The sequence below is a fragment of the Canis aureus genome, chromosome 29 (assembly GCF_053574225.1).
Source record: "Canis aureus isolate CA01 chromosome 29, VMU_Caureus_v.1.0, whole genome shotgun sequence".
Classification (NCBI taxonomy): Eukaryota; Metazoa; Chordata; class Mammalia; order Carnivora; family Canidae; genus Canis; species Canis aureus.
The window spans coordinates 16,487,786-16,508,033 of NC_135639.1; the positions used below are offsets into that span (position 1 = coordinate 16,487,786).

A 20,248-nucleotide genomic window follows, 5' to 3' on the forward strand; every position below is an offset into this window, starting at 1 on the left:
ATACTATACTCATTTACCCAAATATTTAAATAATAAATTGTGACTTACAGATTTTTAAGCAGTAAACATATCACATGGTACACTTAGCATATTAAAAACAAAAATATGGCTTTAGAGAGAAAATATTTAATCTATTTCATGAAAAAATGTGCAAAGTTTTAGAAAAGAGGCATTAGCGTACAGTATAAATACATTCTTGCTTTTATAATCACATGTATTACACTTCTTTTGAGTAGTTAATGAAGGCCAGTGCACACATTCATTCTAAATGATCTTCTATTAACACATGCACTCGAAAAGATCACTAAAAATGTCTTCAAATATACGTAGAAATACAATGTTGTAAAAACAAATATTAATCCGCCTACATGAAACACTTGAAAAATGCAGACCACGTTGATTTTTAGAATTAGAGCATGAATGGAAATACCAATGTATGAAATTGTCAATGGGATTTCATTGCTTTTATCTTTGGAGAAAAATATATAATCAAACCTTTGGAATGACAGATATAAAGTTAGCACAGCAGACCAACTCTATTCTCAAAAATAAAACCTGAACTTTATCCACACAAAAGATGGGAGAGTCTGAGTCTCTAAAATTTGACAAATTTATGAAATGTTACAATTTGAGAGTGTATTAAACATATAGATCTCAAGTACACAGCAAACTTTTGATTTCTCCACAAATCAAATGTAATGACAGCAATGCAAACATTTCTAAGTTGGTTCTCAATGTACCCTAACAGTGAGAATTGCAAACTTTTAAAAAAATATTAGCCTATGTAAAATATTAGGTGTATTGCAAATTAGAAATTAATCTTTAAATCATATAGGGTACTGTTCTCCTCCAGAAACTAATATATTATTAGGAATTCTAGAAAAAAATTTTACTTCAACAAAACCATGCTGCTCTGTTATTTGTGAAACCATAGCTCCTCACTGAAACTTCTACAGAAACTACTATTGTTTTTAAAGAGAGGGAAGCCTAAGGTGTGGAAAGGAAGTGGTAGTATATGTTTTACAGGTAAATTTGGGTGATGAGTAGCACAGGCATGCATGAATAATACATGTCAACTCTATACAAGCAAAAACGTGTTCGTTTTGTACTGTGTACTGAACAAAGCAGGCAGCCATCCTGTACATGCTCCACAGCATGATTGTAATTCTGATGGGATTAAGAATAATGACCGCGAATTCTAATGATAGAAGATTGTTACATGGCTGAGTCCTTCTACATTTCATGCCTATTTTTATCCTTCATTACCATAATTAATCAACTAATGTTTTGCCCTGTATACTTGAGGATCTAGTTCTCATGAGCACAGCACACTAGATAAAGAATCATAAGGCTGTTTATACAGGGCATATTTAAATCTGACAGCTGATCTTTTTTCTACTTCTCAGCATTATGAAGTCTCATTTCACTTTATTTCAAATGTATGTAACCAAGTATATTAAAACCAAGGCAATAAATTGTCCACATACTTCATAGTCTCAAGTTTTCAACATTAACATATTTTTCTTCACTCTAATTACTGAAAAACACCAGGTCTGTCAGTTGCTACTAAAAGAGGAAGGAGTTCATACTGTACTCTGACAGTCACAAAAAGGCCTGAGTATATGGTTATGTAGTGTTTTTTAGTATACGGTTGCTGGTACAGGCAGGGAGGCATATTTGCAAATATTTCCTTTTGGTTGGGAGCTTTCAACACAGCTAAACGTCCCTTGGTGTACTTGAGAGCGACATGCCTCAAAAAAGGACATACCAAACAGTGGAGAACTCTAAGCAAACATTCCACAGCTAGAAGCTAGAGTTCTCTTTCCAGCTCTAACCTTTGAAAATAATTAAACCAAATCAGCACATAAAGAAATAGAAAGGTTGAAATCAGAAAAGCTGCTGTCTGGCCTACCATGCCCAGGCCCTCTGTGGTCAGACTGGCTGTTGGGAGGCCAGAAGCATTCAGTGGAAACTGCAGGTCTACTATGCAGAAGGGTCAAGGTCTGCTGGTCATGGAACACATATAGGCAAATCAGTAAGCCCCCTATTCTTTAAGTTATCCTACTGCAAGGAAATGGGGAAAATAAATTTGTAATTATTCAGGACACAATAGTGACTTTTGGTTAGTGTGAATTCATAAAACTATTTAAAATCGGGGCAGCCCCGGTGGCTCAGTGGTTTAATGCCACCTTCGGCCCGGGGCTTGATCCTGGAGACTTGGGATCGGGCCCCACCTTGAGCTCCCTGCATGGAGCCTGCTTCTCTCTCTGCCTTTCTCTGTGTGTCTCTCAAGAATAAATAAATAAAATCTTTAAAAAAAAAACCCCAAAACTATTTAAATTCATTTAAATAAAACTATGCATGTGCCCCAGGGCAAAGAAGAGGAAATCTTGGTGATTAACAGTGAATTCTACTTCTAAAGTATGATGCAATAATTACCTTTTAAGTTGTACATTTCCTTATCGATTTCAGGAATGGGATTTTATAATAATTAACGAATTCTAATTTAAATTAGTAAATTATCTAATGAAAAGATATTTATAATCTTGTTCCAGGATGATCATGAATCACAGCGGTACGTAAAATTATACTCTATTCCCTTCAGTAACTAACACTAGAATAGGTTACCTGGTGAATACTGTAACAGAATTACATCTATTTGAGTCACGGGCCATTTGGGGGGGGGGGGCGGTGCATGCCAGTGTCATTTATAAAACAAGTAAGCAGAGGACTTTATGTGCTTTATGTATGTTAACAGGTTGGCCAAATATTATGCTTCTGGAACTCATTTTGGTTATTAAAACAAAATGTTCTTAAATATGAAGATTTTTAGGGATTGAGACAGCCCTGTGCTAAGAACTCAGTTATTTTTTATGACAAGGTCTTATAATTACTGTTTGAAGACCAATTAAAATAGCATTGCTGGAACTAACACTGAAAATCTGCTTAATTAATACATCTGTCTGCCAAGAAAAATACATCTGGATAATATCTGAATTTAAGAAAGAACGGTACATAAAATCTTTGGGAAGCCATGAAGAAGATTCCCGAGCCATGAAGAAGATTATATAGGAAGCCATGAAGAAGATTATATAGGAAAAGTCCAAAGAGCTAATAGAATCAAGTGGATTTAACTTAAATTTCAAAAACAATCATTTTTGGATTCTTTGGATTGATTACTATTTACTATATACAGCTTTGAAAGGTTCAGGTCTAAAAAAAACCCTACTTTTGAGAGGCAGTGTAGCACAGTAGTCGAACAGACTCAGCCAGGCTTGGCTACTTCCTAAATGCAAGATCTTGAGTCTACTGGCATAACTGCTTAGAACTTTTTTGTTTCAGTTTCATTATCAGGGAAATAAGGAAAAACAGTACCTCTTTCAGAATGCTGTTGTAAGGATTACACGAGCTAATACATACAGAGCACTTAGAAAAGTGCCAAGCACAAAATAAGCACTCAATAAATTCAGCTACTTGTATTACTTTAATACTAGAGATTGAAGAAAGCATTCACAGAAGTACTCAATTCTGCAGTTTGTTTTCACTCTCCATCTAGGAATAGAGGTAGGAATTAGGAGACCTGTATTCAAATAAGATAATATCAGTCACTATTCACCTTTTAGTCATCCCACAAAATTGGCCAAGCAATAGCTCCTACCAGGCCCCACTCCAGCATTAGGCATTACTCTGAGAACTTGAGATATATCACCAACATTCTAGAGCCATTTTTGCATCTATAAAATGGATGTAATATCTACTTGTCTGATTCATAGGTTACTTTGAAGCTCCAATGAGGCAAAATGCATGAAGGCACTTTGAAGATTTTATAAAGCACCATCAGAGTGTGTTACAGGGTAAGTATGTCTGGACCCTCTCAAAGGAAGTTTATTACTTATAGTTCTGGGTCTGTTTAAGAAAATTTTTATAAAACTATGTTTTTAACTATAAGATCATTTATAAAATAGCAGTATACTTTATTATAAAACTGTGTTTCTTGAATCCCAGGTCTATGGAGATTATTAACATATCAAATAGTTGGTTGACAAATATTTTCCTTTAGAAATTGCAGTTGCAAAGAAAATGTCAAGGTATGTGTTAATGGTCATAAATTATTGTCATTATTAACTAAGCTAATAACTAGCAGTTCCAATAATTACTAAATGCTTTTACAAACACACTATTTCATTGAATCCTTATGGCAATCCCATAAAACAGGTAGAGTGGCCCTCTAGGGTTAGAATTCTAGAGCCTGGAAAACACGGAAAACACATGCTTTTTTAGGGTTATAGGGTTAGAATTCTAGAGCCTGGAAAACACATGCTTTTAACCACTATACTACATTATGCAGGAAAAACACAAGAAAAAGTAATGATCTTTTCTGTCTTCACCAAATCACATAATTAAAAGAACCAATAGAATAAATGGTTCCAAACTACATTTTGATCCTTGGTAATAAAGATGACTTTAGAAAAGTTGTATCAGTGCTTACAATTCAGTTCATTTTAAATCTTTAAAAAAATGCTTCCAGTTTTTTTCTTTCTGAAAATAACACATTGTTCACTGAAAAAAAAAAAAAAACCACAGAATTAAAATCTTAATAATTTCATCATTCAGGAGAACCACTGTTGACATAGTTCCTCTCTATATATTTCTATGCAACTGTGAACTACGATTGTTCTTGAACATGCCAGATGCAATGGTCAGACTGAAGTCTTTTTAATTGGCAGATATAATAAACTAATAGTAAATCTTGCGTAGGCAGAAAATTATTACAGATATATATTTTCAATATTTTCCTAAATCTTCCAACCATCGAAAAACAAGCAATGGATAGGTTAATTTGATACTATTAACTCAAAAGTATACTGCTGAAAAAAGAAACTTAGATGGAAATTCTTGATCTTTGTTATCTGTGTATGTATACACATATATCTACACACTCATCTACACATACGAATTTTTTGGCTAAGATTTATAGCTATCTGCAGGCCTAATAATACTAGAACTATTATAGTATTAGAACAGTTAAGGAGAAAATTGTTTTGTAGTCGTTGAACTTTATCAAAGTTACACTTATGGGTGATTAAACTATAAAGTTTTTCCTTGTGAATAGGTTAAATATTTGCTTGAGGCAGCATATTTAAGATAAGCAAAATTCTTTTCAGAGATCATACTAATCCTGAGTATAAAGTCAGGGGAAAAAATGTTCTACCAATTGTGAAATGACATCTCGAAGAGTGGTGGAAAAAATAGTGACAAACCAGCACAATAATGTAGGGCAAAGATTCTAGGTATTACATCAAAGTGTATGTGATGCCATATTACTGGCACTCTGATTAAGGTGACTTATACTAAAATCTTACTCTTTCTAAACTATCACTGGACATAATTTATACAAGAGAAGAAAAAGTTAAAAAAAATATGGAAGTCCTTATAGAAAACAGAAGGCAGGCAAGAATCAAGAAGTTTTTAAAAATAAACTTTCTAGTGCTTCGTCTTATGTAAGAGGTTTATGTTAGTCATAAGTTCTAGGAACCTATTTATACAGCTCTAGTAGGATTTACAAAAAACCATACTAAATCCATATAAATAATATTTTCAACATAAGAAACGGTGCAAACTGGTGACTAGGTAAGAATAACAATGTTCAAGAAAACTGTACTTTGAAAGAAAAGTATAAGCTTAATACTAACCTAAAATTGTCTAGACAAAAGGAATATTAATAGATTCTAAGAAATACGTAACTATTTGTGTCTTTGTGTTTTATATTGAAAAATTAATTATCAGGTATTTCTGAAATAGGTTAGAACTGCATATACTTCTTTCCCAGGGAGTGAAAATATTCTCATCATGTCCAACTGGAAATGAGAAGTATAATATTTCAAATGAGATTAAAACATGACTTCAGCCTATTCTCCATAAAGGAGTATTAATGTTATATGTCCCTTTATTACAGAATATTTTTTGTGGAAAGAAAAAGCTTATGAGGTAATTATATATAATTTTAAACAAGATTCCTTTTAAGTTTACATTTACATATCTCTTTAAAAATAGCTTTAGCAGGTTACAAATTAAAGTCAGGACTATATACTTCCTTACTTCCAAGGTTTAGTTAACCTGAGTAAATAAAGCTAATGTGTTCAAAACTATATTTCAAAAAGAAAAATGGCAGATGATAGTGCTCCACAGATCACATTTCCAATATGTCTTTGAAGGGAGGAAAGGCATATTTATGCCACCTTGACTATAAATATTTATTGGATAAATACAGTTTACCTGACATTTTCAAAATCCTGTAAGCTGATTAAATCATAAACATATTGAATCAATTATAGTAAAAACAAGAATAGGCTTTTTAAATAGATACAAAGGGAAATGATGATAATAAAAATAATTTTCACTATCTTATAGTGACAATTTCTTTTTGGGTTAAAAACAACCCTAGTGTCATTAAATCCCTGTATATTTCAGCCCTAATATTTTAAAGAGTAATAAATATATATACACATTAATAGCATGAAAGTGCTTCACACTAAAATTTTCTTTGAAGGCTTATAAGTGATTTAAAAAATATCACAATAAATGATCATAATTTAAGTTCTGAATATGGGAATCAAAAATCCCAAACCCAATTTTAATGCTTACAGTGAAATTTAAATCTCTAAGACAACATATATACCCATTTAAATTCAGCTGTCACAATTTATTCTTTATCATAAATAGTATCACAGACAGTAATCTCTGAGGACTCATCCATTATCTTTAAGATTGTATTCATTCAGAAAAAAGTTAAGGGAGTGAGTCTGTACATCCTTTGACATACTTTTTCTGTATAGAGTTATAAGGCATTAATAATGGTATGTTAAAATAGCAAATAATTTATAATAAAAATAGAAATTCTCTTTTAAATCACTCTTAACTGAATCACAGAACAAATAACATATTTACCACCCAGATACTCTTTAAGTTTCTACTGTGATGTAAAGACCTTTTTTTTGTTTTTTGTTTTGTTTTTGGCTTAAAACAGACCTTAGGCCTTAAATGGCAGGTGTCCTTATACCAACGTATGGGCCAGATCTTAGGTTCTGTTTAAAGTTACTGTGAAATTTATATATTCAAATATGCTCCTTGCTACTAGTAAAAGTAGAAAAAGTTAGTTGAAATATTTGGTTTCATTATATCAGCATTCATTGCAAATTATCTTCATGATAGTATTCTAGACTACAATGTGGATTTAAGTTTTGTGCCAAATAGCAGCAGAGATTACAAAATCATGGTTCAAATGATGGTCAGTGATTTAGCTGGTACACAGCCAGAATGAAGTTATTTGTTTATAATAGATAAAGCCACACTCCATATTTACTTATTTTAATATCAGTTACTAGAACTGAGCAGTAGGTTTCTTGGTATCCAGAGGCAGAAATAAAGCGGCTTTTCCTAAGTTATAGTGACGAGGAGGATGGTGGACAGCGGCTGTGGTGACTGAGTAGCTAACTGGCTTTTGCTAAAATACATACTTGAGCTCTACGGGAGCTGTGCACTCTTGGTGTGTACTGGTTATCTGTAAAGGCTGACTGAACAAAATTCCCTTCATCATACAGGCACTGCTGTCTGCACTACAGTAATAAAGAAACACGCTGATAGATATAACAGCTTCAAGTGATAAGCAATCTCCAGGAATCTGCAGTGAGATTGCTGGTTGACTGGAAATGCTCTCTATTTCTCCAGAGGGTATCTGTCCTTGAAGAAGCCATTCGTTGCCTAGAAAATGAAAAGGTAATTTACTAAGACCGTATAAGACAAGTAGGAAGTTAGGCAAACCTTATGAAGACTAAATTTATTCAATCAACAGATACTTACTGAAAGCCTCTAAGTGCCAGGTATTATGCTCTGTGTGAAGGACATAAATGGAATAAAATGACCACCCATGAGGAGTTCCTAGTCTAATAATCTTGGTATCATATCATTAAAATTCTTCCTTTGAACACTGTAAATGCAAATTTCTACTGAAATCAAACCAAATAATGCAAATATGTCTATAGATCCTTAAACCTTGAAATTAAAAATGAAACCTATTAAGTTCTAGAAATAAATAGGTCATTTTTACCAGATAAAAGTGTTTAGAAATAGCATATGAAACTCCAAAATAATCTAGGGTATATAAATGTATGTACAACTCTGTGGTGACTTTCAAACTCAAGATAATGATGACTTATTAAATAGCCAAAGGTAAAAACTAAAAAAATATATTTTTAGAAACAAGTAACACTGCATAGATTATTCAGATGGGCTCAACAATGTAAATACTAAGATTCTGTCTACCTCATTTTAATACATAATTCTTCTTAGATTTAAATACACAGATTATGCCACAAGTCTAATAAACTAAAAATCTTCAAGCTTCTCATATCAGAATTTTTTAAATGTCTTTATTCACATAGTGCCACCTCTCAGAAGGAACGTCCGTGTCAGGTTGAAGAAGGATATGCTTAAGTAGACATTCAACTTAAAGCAGGGTTAGATATTAAGTGCCAACATTTGGAAAACACAGGACATACTTTCCTGCCATCTTAAACAGAAGATACAGAGCACAGTCTCATGACTTCTCAATGACTCTGGCCATCTGTACAAAATTCAGAATGAAATTCTGTATGTACTTTTTAGTTTTTTTCTTTCTTTTCACCTCAGGATGAGTCAACAGAGCATCCGCCTTTATTAGGCCTCTCCATCTCCCTTCCAGTGTACTGCTTCTAGTTCTCTGATGATTGAAAAATCAAATTTGAGAAAAATATGTCAAGTCAGAGTAAGGAGAAGGTGAAAGTTTAAATCTAAAGAGTTAAGTGAAGAGTTTTTAAACCATTATTTTAAAATTCTCTTTAAAATTCTTTGCAAAAAAAAAATTCTTTGCTTACTTCTGTATTGAAGACTATTTTTATTTAATATTTGGATTTACTAGATAGCAGATTAGTAGGGAACTTCTTATATTTTAAACCAAAACAGGAAACCAATTATGTTATTTTAATGTCTAGTTCTAGAAATAAAATACAAAGTTTCTTTGGATATTTTTCAGATACATCACATGTGTGATTTGTGATGTTATAATATGCCAGGGGTGCTTTTATACTGCCTTTTTGGAGGAAGGGGTGTACTTAAAATCTTCACATGTGCTGACCACTTGAAGACGATATTGACCAAAATTTAGTTAAAAATAGGTGTTTTAAAAGTCTCTAAATAACTGGCCAAGAAAACAATCTTTCCTTTAATCATAGGTGTACAAATGTACCTTATAAAATAATTTTCAAAAGCCTTAAATTTTTAGAACTCTTGTCTGAAAGCTTATTCGCCCATATACAATAAATATGGAACCACTATTTTCGACAAGTGATAAAATAGTGTTAAGGTGAAGTAGTCTGTAGAGAAAATTCCTATCTGTATTTTGTATTCTAGTAGCTCATTATTAATCTGTGTGTTGGACCAAGTAGACTTGAATATGTTAATTCTTTTTAAAGATTTTATTTATTTATTCATGAGAGACACAGAGAGGCAGAGACATAGGCAAAGGGAGAAGCAGGCTACTCTTAGGGACCCTGATGTGGGACTCAATCCCAGACCTGATCCCAGACCCCGGGATCATGCCCTGAGCTGAAGGCAGACACTCAACCACTGAGACACCCAGGCATCCTGAACATGTTAATTTGTCAATATCGTATTTAAAAAACCGATCCACTGCTCTTTAATTACACACAGAGAGATTCAATTAACAGTAATCTCCAGGGACACCTGGGTGGCTCAGTGGTTGGGTGTCTGCCTTTGGCTCAGGGTGTGATCCCGGAGTCCCAGGATTGAGTCCCCCATCGGACTTCCTGCATGGAGCCTGCTTCTCCTCCCTCCTTCCTGTGTCTCTGCCTCTCTGTGTGTCTCTCATGAATAAATGCATAAAATCTAATAAAAAAAAAATACTGATCTCCAATTGATGCAGTGTTTTCAGACTAAAACTCAGGCCCAACAGTGATCTACCTGGGACTGAGGTGACAAATGGCCAACATTTGAGTACTCTCCTGTCTACGGAGCTGGCTCCAGACGTCCTCCTTCTCATCTGCAGAGATCAGCCCTCTCCCTTGGGGGGTAGAGGGTGCTTTCCCGGAGCTCATCACCCCAGGGCCAGGCTCCCCAACTCTAGCCAGCAGTTCCTCCTGGCTAGACCACCACGATCTCCCTTCTCTGGGTCTGTATACACAGCGAAGCTGGGCCTGGAATGCAGTGGATTGGTTTTTAGAATACGATATTGACAAATTAACATGTTCAGGATGCCTGGGTGTCTCAGTGGTTGAGTGTCTGCCTTCAGCTCAGGGCGTGATCCTGGGGTCCGGGATCAGGTCTGGGATTGAGTCCCACATCAGGCTCCCTGAGAGGAGCCTGCTTCTCCCGCTGCCAGACCGGACAATAGCAGCTACCCTGAGAAAGTAGCAAGGTAGGAAGAAGGCAATGAGCCTGGGTCTGGGTTAAGGCACTAAAGAAGTGTGTGAGAGGGTAGGAAGGGGGTGGGGTGGGAGGAAATGGAGACTGAGAACATGTGAAAGAGCGTGGGAGACCAGGAGAGAGGAAGGTCATTTGACACAAGAAGTCAGCATTTAGTTCTGGACCACTAATATCTTACTTTAAAGTTGCTGTCCACTCTATCAGAGGGGTTGGGAAGCACTGCTGTCAGGCAAACAGCAGACTGATTTCTTCTTATAAATTAATCAAGAGCACACAGGGATTCAAATACACATTCAAATCTCTACACAATTTACAGTCACTGAATACTTTGAGAATAAACTCGAAAAGGAAGTGCTCTTAGCTTAAACGACTACAAATTAGCGAGTAAGGACAAAGGCTCTGCCTGCATTCTGATCACAGTGATTCATTTGTATTCAATTACATATCCCCAAACAATGTTTTATTCTTCTACTTGGATGGCATCCTTTTAAGATACGGTTTTGGCATCCATTTTCTTATAGCGAGCAAGTAATGGGGCTTGAATTCTAACCTCTGGCATCACTAAAGAAGAAAATGTAGCTTCAGGCTTAATAACTGGTAAATAAAGTCCTTTTGAAATAAAATGAACAACAATTTGAAAGCTCTAAAGCACTTGATAGATGCAGATCTGGAAAAGTAAAAGATAATAGTAAAACAATAAAAAAAAACTGAATTGGAAAGAACCTAAGTTACTTCAGTTAAAAGAGTATGTTTTTAAAAATGTCCTACTCAAGGGGAAAATCAATTTCATTCTTTAGAACAGACTCTGAGATATAGATCACTGTATTACTGGAAGGTACCCTGGTAAACACAATTTCACACATGAATGTTTGCATGATTATTCTCATACCTTCAGCTGTTAGAAACCAACAACTGGGTACTCCTTCAGTCAACTTTGTTCCTGATGGGAGGTCTAATCTTAGCTTGAACTGGAGAGTCTGGCCTGGAGAGGCAGCCACTGGGGAAAGTCTAATGTTTGGAGCAGATTTAGGTAGTTTGGGTAATGTCTTCTGTTTCTCTACTAGGAATGGGCCATCTACCACAGCGTTGTCTGGTCTGGAGACTGGGAGCTAGGAAAAAAGAAAATCTATTAATTAAAGAACAAGTAGTTTACAGTAATTATAAAGAGCTTATCTTTGAACCTTAGTAGAAAAATGAGGTTCTCTGTCAACGAAACTTAATTGCATTCTAGCCTGAATTGGAAATGTGTCTACTTACACATCCTGATTATTTTATAGGTTCAGAAACACATTTCATCCTATCAAAAACATTACCATTACTAATGAAACAGAACTAATAAGTTCATCATCCAGTATGCTTATAGATAGTATGAAATTAAAGTAAAACTTTATCAATTTAAATGTAGGGGATATAATTCCACTTACAGGTTTCACTGCCGAATATAAGATGATGTATGTCAGGAGAAAGGACACTTATATTTTAAAATAAAGATACAGACTGCCATCATAACATTTCTTGGGAATTCCTAGAATTCTAGAAAAAAAACTTTTTTTTTTTTTTTCTTCAAATATATCAAGAGGTAGCTTGAAAATTTTGGGAGACTAAATTGATTATAATGCATTTAAATTTCTTCCAATGTTATTTTCAGTGTGTTGAGAAATGTGGCTCCTAGAGTTTCCTTGGGGAGATTATTTGGTAACAGATTAATGTGTGATCTTTGTTTCCTATGGTGAATCCAAGAATCATTAAAAAAACAAAACACCTGGACAACCCAACCCATGCAGTATGTACGTGCAGTGTGTATATGTCTATACATTTTTTTCAGACATTTAAACACAGATGAAAATTCAAATTCTCTCCAACTTCCAGTATCTTAAACACTGTCATCACAAATGGAATTTTTATTTTAACAAGAGCAGGGCATCTTGGAAGGAGGCTGTCACTGACTACTCTACGTACACGTTTCACTTCCAAGACTGGAGATGATTTAACCAAAAGTACCTCCTCCTGTGCTATGAGGACTTTAGTAGCATTCTCAAAATGATACTCTTTAAACTTATACTTTTAGATTGCTTACCACAGAAATCGTTTTTGTTTCTAAATCCATCACTTTAATTTGATGATTATTGGTGTCTGCTACATATAATAACTGGCCATTATCTCCGACACACAAGCCTCCTGGTTCATTAAAAGTTGACTCGGTAAAGCTGGAAGTGATAACATTACTTGCATCTCCAGTTCCCGCTAATGTTGTGCAGTTTTTTGTTTTCGGATCCACAGCTTTAATCTAAAAAGAAAGAACAATGCAATATGTATCTGAAGATCAAACTCATGTTAGTAGTATAGAAAAGTGTAGTGAAAACAAGCCAGAGAACTTGAGTGCCGTTAACATTCTCAATAAATCTCAGAAAAAGAGGAGGCATTTCCAGGGCACCTGGGTGGCTCAGTCGGTTAAGTGTGCCACTCTTGACTTCAGCTCAGGTAGTGACGTGAGATCCAGGCCTGAGTCAGCCAGGTTCTGGGTTCCATGCTCAATCACAGCAGGGAGTCTGCTTGAGATTCTCTGCCTCGCCTTCTCCCCTTTCCCTTCCTCCTACTCACGTGGGTGCTCTCTCTCAAATAAATAAATCTTAAAAAAAGGCATTTCCATATTTCCTTGAAAAGTCAAACATTCAAATTACAGTCTCAGGGGAGATACTACATTCTGAGGGCTAAAAAACTATGTAAAACACCCAGTTACATCTTATCTCCCGGCAGCAATCTCTGATGAAATTATTTCTGGAATAAAAAACAATTTTAAATGTTATTCTTTTTCCTTACAAAGAGACACAGTTGAACGGACTTTCTTTTTCACGAGCATCTAACAAGGGCTTAGAATTGGCCGCTTATGTTAAACCTAATGACTCCCAATTGTGCCTCAATTATGTTAATTTATGGTATCATCACAAGGTATTAACATTTTCCACTAGTTTTTACAGAAAAGAAAAATGCAAGAAAAACGGCAACAGTTGAATAATCTGTGCAAGAGACAAAATTGGAAATGCTGTTGAAAATGGAATTATTTGCTAGCAAGCACTGCAGCTATGCAACAGCTCAAAATTATTCCTTTGTTAGTTAACATATTAATTTCCCTGCCACCTGCCATCTCTTATTTACCCCATTACTAGGCAGCTTTGATGCACCGCAATGCACAATTTTTTGCTGTAGTCAGAGGCAATTTATTTAGTCTCTTCCTCAGCTCCGAGTGCCATCATATCCTCTTTGCAACGAAAGGACTAAGAAAAGAACAGCAAAGGCTTGTACATAGTTGTCAAAGACTGTTACTCTTCTCTACTTTAAAGTGGCAGTTGGAGGAGGCTCACAGAACTTTCAGCTTTTTAAATGCCACAGATAAAAAGCAGGGTATTCTATAATTCTGTTAAGACTCACCTTGTGATTATAAGAGTCTGCCACGTAAAGTAAATTCCTTTTCTTGTCCCAAGTTACTCCAAGTGGGTGCTGAAGCCTGGCATTGACTCCTACTCCATCAACATCACCAAAAGCAAATAAATTCTTAAAAAAAAAAAAAAAAAAAAAAGGCAAAAAAAATTTTAACTTAATTTTTTAAAATTAAAATTTTTATAGTGCTACAGAATAGGGTATAAAGTAAAAAGACTATATATGCTACTTAAGCTAAAGGGGAAATGGGTCTGATTTCATATAAACAGGCTTGGGTATTTGATTCAGACAAGAAAAAAATGACAGAATTTTGAACCTGTGTTAATTTGTGGGACTTGGTAGTTTTACTCACATTAATACATATCTGGTCAGGAACAGGTCAAGTCTACTTATCTGGTGCTCTTTCTACCCTACTGTCAAGTATCTAATTTACATTTTCCTCCCCCCTTGGTAATCAATATCTTATCCTTCTGTTCTTCCTGAAGCCTTGACATTTGGGTAATCAAGTACAGTCAATTGACTTTTCATAGATGGTTTTATTACTTGTGTTTTTTTTTTTTTTTTTTAATTGTGTTTCTTTATATTCACATTTCCTTTGGCCTGACTTCCACTTTAACTTATGAACAGGCCAAGAACTGGCTCTCCTGAATTTTATTAATTCTTCACAATTCGAAATATGCAAGCATGGTTAAGGGTTTGGGCATAGCATGCAAAAGTGATTTTCATGTATTACCATGGGATCTCTTTCTCCTCCTACGAGGTGTTTCACTGCTCCGTCTTTCAGTGACACAGTTCTCACTGTACTGCTCTCACTGTCTGCGACAAACAGGCAGCTCCAGGGATCTTCGGGAGCCAGAGAAAGACCTGAAGGCTGGGCAAAGCCTGCCTTGTGAGGATATGCGTTATTTCGGTTCTCTTCATTTCCGCTTCCAGCAAACCGAAGGCAGGTTCCTTTTTTCAGCTCACTAAAAAAAGCCAAGTTCATAGGTGGAATCAGCAGCATTATGTTGTGTCCAATTTAGTTATTATGAATGTAAGTGATGAAATCGGTGGTGATAAACATTGTTAAAAAACAGACTCGTGACCTTGACCTCAAGTGTGCAAGTCAGCTTTACTTTCCCTTTAGTTTTTCTAAATCATTAACTTATTCACTGTGTTGGGACTTTTTTTTTTTTTTTTTTTTTTACATACACAAAATTGCAACTATTCTCAATGGCCAGATAGGAAATCCCTGACAAGAATAATGATTATATCATTGATTGGATAGTTGTGTGTTTTTTATTTTTATTTTTCCCCTTCTACAAATGGCCAGAAATAGTACATCTGGATTCCACCTTAACTTCTTACAGGACCATTATGCTTCTTTAATCAACTGTAAAATCAATTTCTTAGATACAATAGGGAAATTTCTATTTAAAGGAATTTGCAATGATTCTTTGTAATAGAAAGTTTTACACTTTGGCTTCTAGGTTTATGCTGGAGGAAGTGGAAGGAAGATGCAGTGGTATGCTGTGTTGAGGGAGGGGAAGAAGCAGACTTAGGATGCAAAAAAAAAAAAAAAGTATGCAAAATAATGAGATGACATATGTATCATCTCCAGCAGGCAGAAGTCTAAGGTGACCATCAATCACTTACTCACTGATATGTTAATGCTAAGTTAGATGGAGAACAGGGGACAGAGGCAAAGGAATATAGAATGTATAAAATATGGCCACTTATTCAAAAAAACAAAAATGTAATCAGAGAAATACATATGATATCTAATTTGCCAAACAAATGAAAGGTAATTAATGTGAATCTTAATTTCAAATAGGAGTTTCCTTAATTAAATAAAAGAAAGAGTGGGGAGAAAAAGTAACTTCTAAAATGTTAGGACTCTACCACTGGAAGATCAGTAATAAAGATCAAGCATCCTTAAAACTATGATACATGTCCATGTGATCCAACTGGACATTCTCCTATTATGAACAAGAGTGACAACTCTACTTATTTGGAAATTTAGCCCACTCTTGACCATATAGGTCGAAAATAGCCATCACTTGAACAGTGTATTCTGGCCATCTCTGTTACTTCTTTCTACTGTTTATAATTATGCCTCATGTTAATGTCTCTGGTCACCTCACTGTTCAGGCTACTATCATCTTTTGCCTGGAGATAATCATAGCCCCCTCACTGCTATCTGTCTCTAGTTTTGTCCCAGTCCAAATGCTGCCAGTGTTCTTTCAAAAACACAGATCTAATCATGTCGCTAGCCAGCTCAAAACTTTCCATAAAGGCATGCAGAATAATGTTCACATTTCTTAAAAGGACATAAAAGGCGCTTCACGATGTAGCTTTTACTCACATCAGTGGCGTCATTTCTGACAGTGGAAATGACTCGTGTCATTTCTGAGTGGAAAACCTCCACTCTCCCTAACTCCTACTCCTCTATCTGGTTTTAGTTTAGCAGCTTCTTCCAGGAAGCCTTCTTTGATACTTCATATTTTATTGGTATCAGGTATTCCTCTTTTTTACATAAGGGACAATTTTACTTTAAGGGACAGTCTAGTAGGAGGAACTAGTTATGTAAGCCAGTAAGTGCAATCAGAAACAGAGAGGGGGAGAGAGAAAAACTTATCAGGGCAGTTAATGTAACTACATAGGGAGTGTAGTGAGATCACAGAGAAAAGCATGTTCAGTTCTACCTGGAGTGTTAGGGAGAAGAGGTAACGCTGTACAGAAAGGATAAAAGAAACTGCGCAGACACATTATTTTTTCATCTTTATATCTCCAACAGTGGCAGCAAAATTCCTACATTTGCTGTATAAATCAGGCATGAGGCTGAGCTCTTCATACATACTATTAATTTTCTTTTATTTTTTTATTTTTATTTATGATAGTTAGAGAGAGAGAGAGAGAGGGGGGCAGAGACACAGGCAGAGGGAGAAGCAGGCTCCATGCACAGGGAGCCCGACGCGGGACTCGATCCCGGGTCTCTAGGATCACGCCCTGGGCCAAAGGCAGGCGCTAAACCGCTGCGCCACCCAGGGATCCCCATACTATTAATTTTCAAAACAACCCTAGGAAGTGGATATAAATAAAGAAACTGAAGCCTGGAAAGTTAGATTGGCTCTCCTAAGCTCCCAGAGAGTAAGTGGCAAAGGTAGGATTCAATCTCAGGCACAAAACCTGAGCCATTAACCACTCTGCCACACAGTACTTAAATGTTTATATTCATAAGCAGGGATGTGTGAACTGAATGTGAAGGGGTGAATGGCCACCAAACATTTCTAGTTCTCTCTCTGGAAGCTTGACAGGACTGATCTTCACACGTTCTTGGAAGTTAGCAAGGGTGGTTACAAGACTTACTCAGGTTGATGAAATGTAAGTAAAAGTGATGTGTGTCACTTCAGAGTAGAAGCTTGAAGAGTCCCTGAACTACTCACCACCTCTCCCTCTGCCAGGATGACTGGTAAAGCTCCAGGTGGTGGCTGCTTCATCAGCCTGGTGGCAGAAGAGCGCTTCCCAAAGAACCTATGTGACCACTCACATAGGCAAGAAGTGAACCTTGTCTGATGCTCCTGAGAATCTGAGCTGTTTGTACAGTACCAAAGCTCAGCACATCCTGACTAGCACAGAGGCACTGCAAGAACGGAGACTGGAGAGGGAGTTCTGTGAACTCGTGTTGTTAACCCAAAGAAAGATACTGTCGCTTACTTTTTCTTTGGTAGTCTGCCACAGTCCAGGAGCAGTGCCCATATCTGATGAGTCCCTGCCATGGCTATCCATAGAATGTCATCTCCTCCGACCTCTGAACCTTTATAAAATAAAAGGTAATGATTATATATGTATCTCGTTAATATCAATATTCTACATGTTTCAGATATTTAAAAAATGACAGCAGTATGTTTATAAATCATATTTATAGTTTTAAGTTGTTTTTGAAATTTTTCCATTTTCTTTGTGAAAGGTTTCTTTCTTTAGATTTATAAATTACATGTAAATTCACAGAAATCCAAAGTATTCTTAATAGCAGGATGTCCCTCTGCATCTCTGGGCACAATGTTTTTAAATATTTGATTTCTTATTTGAGAAAATAAGTTGACATATACTCTCCACAGAAACTCCACCAGTCAAATACCTAGCAGTAACCACTGAAATCATATGCTTTAATAACAGGTTTTTGAACAATTTTGTTTTTTAAAGATTTTATTTATTTATTCATAGAGACAGAGAGAGAGAGAGAGAGAGAGAGAGAGAGGCAGGCAGAGACACAGAGGGAGAAGCAGGCTCCATGCAGGGAGCCCAACATGGGACTCGATTCCGGGTCTCCAGGATTACACCCCGGGCCGCAGGTGGTGCTAAACCGCTGCGCCACCAGGGCTGCCCTTGAACAATTTTTCATGAAAAAACCGTATCTTTCAATAGTGTAACAAAAATGTATTCCCATTAGGGCACCAAGCTGGTTCAGTTGGTAGAACATGCGACTTTTGGTCTCGGGGTCATGAGTTTGAGCCCCATGTTGGGCATGGAGCTTACTTAAAAGTAAAATATTAAAAAAAAAAAATGTATTTCCACTACAGGATTAGCTAAACTTACACATCACAGTTGCTATTTAAAAATCCATTGTTTAATTGGCTATGAGGCTTTTTCCAAAAAATATAGTTGACATGCAAAAAAGTTAAGACTACAATATATTACAATATAAACTACAATATATAATTGTTTACTAAAACTCATAAGTAAATTTCTACTTTCTTAGATTGATATTACAACTTACTACAATGTGACAAGGCTCTATTTCTCAAATTATTTCTACTGTTAAAATATTTATTTTAATTTACGGGTACCTGGCTGGCTCAGTGGAACATGTGACTCGATCTCAGTCGTGAGTTTGAGCCCCAAGTTGGGTGTGAAGTATACTTTAAAAAATATATCTATTTTTAAACTGTATTCTGAAGCGACTTTTATATATAATTGAGAATTTTTAACTAAAATATTTCATCAGATATACCTTATGCTAAAAGAAGTATCTTGGTAAGGCCATCTTATTTGTATTTTCTTTAACTTCAAGTAGTGTGTGTCCAAATGGAACTTTTCTTCCTTCAAGTGTATTACCTTCATGTATCTTTCAATTTAACGACAACAAAAATAATATTGACAGTTCTCAATAAATTACGGTTGCTATGTGCCAAGCACTTTATAGAAATTATCACTCACATTTTTCTCAAATACCCACAGGTACTATGACTAGGCCTTTTTTTACAGATGAAGAAACTGAGGCCTTAGAGAGGTTAGGTAACTTGCCAGGACCCCAGCACTAGTAAATGAACTGGAATCTGACACCAAGCAGTCCGACAGAAAAAATCTGTATCACAAGATGCCTCTTTTTCTGTGTTCTTAATTGCTGTCCTATGAAATCTAAGGGAAAGTATTTCAATTTAATTTTTCACAGTTAAGTATTTTTATCAACAAAAATTATATTACAAGTGACAAGGGCATCCATTTGTTCTGGGGACTCAGTCTCTGCTTAATCACCTTGTATAGATCAAAAGCTTTTGAAAATTATTTATTTTGCTCCTGCCATGTGAGGACAAAGTACAAAGGTGATCCATAAGCCAGAAGAAAGGTCATGCTGGCACCTTGACCTTGGACTTCTAGCTTCCAGAACTGTGAGAAAATAAATTTGTTTTTAAGCCACCCCATCTGTGGTATTTTGTTATGGCAGCCCAACGTGACTAAGACATTTTCCCTGAGAACAGAAATGAGACAAAGATATCTGCTATCAACACTTTTATTTAGCATCATATAAAAGTCCTAATTTGTACAAGAAGAAGCAAAAAATACCCCAAAAGGAATAGAAGTAAAACTGTAATTATTAGAAGATGACATGCTTTTAAAGCCTCTACCTTGCCAAAGGAGAGCTGTGTTGGTGTATAGCTGAGTGAGAGACCCCATCAGTTCTCCAGACAGACCAACCTAATTCAACCAGGATCTACTATATGAAGGCCAAACTTCATAGTAGCAAAGTGTGAACAGTTTGTTTGGTTTTGCTCTCTGTGTACTTATTTCCTTTAGAAGCCTGAGGAATGAGAAAAGGTATAGAAGCAAAGGCTGTGTCAAATCAGGATTTCAGGGTCTTGGGATTCCCCGTGACACGATGACAATGATGACAGTGGGAGGGGAGGGGGCAAGAATGATGACCATCTAGAACACTTCTTATGTTTAAGGCACTGAGCTAATGACCAAGCACCTTACAGAGATTATTTCCTTTAACAACTTTAGCAAGTCTTACTCTTATCATCTCCATAGAAAAGGGTTAAATAATTTGCTGGAACTCACATGGCTAAAC

General features: G+C 35.8%; 1 protein-coding gene and 1 long non-coding RNA gene across 15 annotated transcripts in view; one reads left to right on the top strand and one right to left on the bottom strand.

The window, feature by feature from the left end:
- The window catches only part of LOC144301085 (uncharacterized), a 159,747-nt gene that overhangs the window by 126,267 nt on the left and 13,232 nt on the right, over nucleotides 1-20,248 (top strand). For 5 of the 7 annotated variants that reach the window (XR_013367819.1, XR_013367822.1, XR_013367820.1 and 2 more), the window contains 2 exons: nucleotides 3,774-3,854; nucleotides 7,602-8,407. This is a non-coding gene — a long non-coding RNA (uncharacterized LOC144301085). Of the gene's footprint in view, nucleotides 1-3,773; nucleotides 3,855-7,601; nucleotides 8,408-17,360; nucleotides 17,730-20,248 lie in introns of those variants that run through there. The other 2 variants (XR_013367817.1, XR_013367818.1) reach the window with 2 other exon arrangements.
- The window catches only part of NHLRC2 (NHL repeat containing 2), a 65,053-nt gene that overhangs the window by 6,886 nt on the left and 37,919 nt on the right, over nucleotides 1-20,248 (bottom strand). For 2 of the 8 annotated variants that reach the window (XM_077877570.1, XM_077877564.1), the window contains 7 exons: nucleotides 17,614-17,713; nucleotides 14,651-14,882; nucleotides 13,909-14,031; nucleotides 12,557-12,766; nucleotides 11,369-11,588; nucleotides 7,518-7,761; nucleotides 107-4,560 (listed from right to left, as the gene is read on the bottom strand). In XM_077877570.1, coding sequence (XP_077733696.1) covers nucleotides 4,503-4,560; nucleotides 7,518-7,761; nucleotides 11,369-11,588; nucleotides 12,557-12,766; nucleotides 13,909-14,031; nucleotides 14,651-14,882; nucleotides 17,614-17,713 — 1,187 coding nt within the window. In that variant the 3' untranslated portion in view covers nucleotides 107-4,502. Of the gene's footprint in view, nucleotides 1-106; nucleotides 7,762-8,558; nucleotides 8,759-11,368; nucleotides 11,589-12,556; nucleotides 12,767-13,908; nucleotides 14,032-14,650; nucleotides 14,883-17,613; nucleotides 17,714-20,248 lie in introns of those variants that run through there. The other 6 variants (XM_077877567.1, XM_077877568.1, XM_077877565.1 and 3 more) reach the window with 5 other exon arrangements.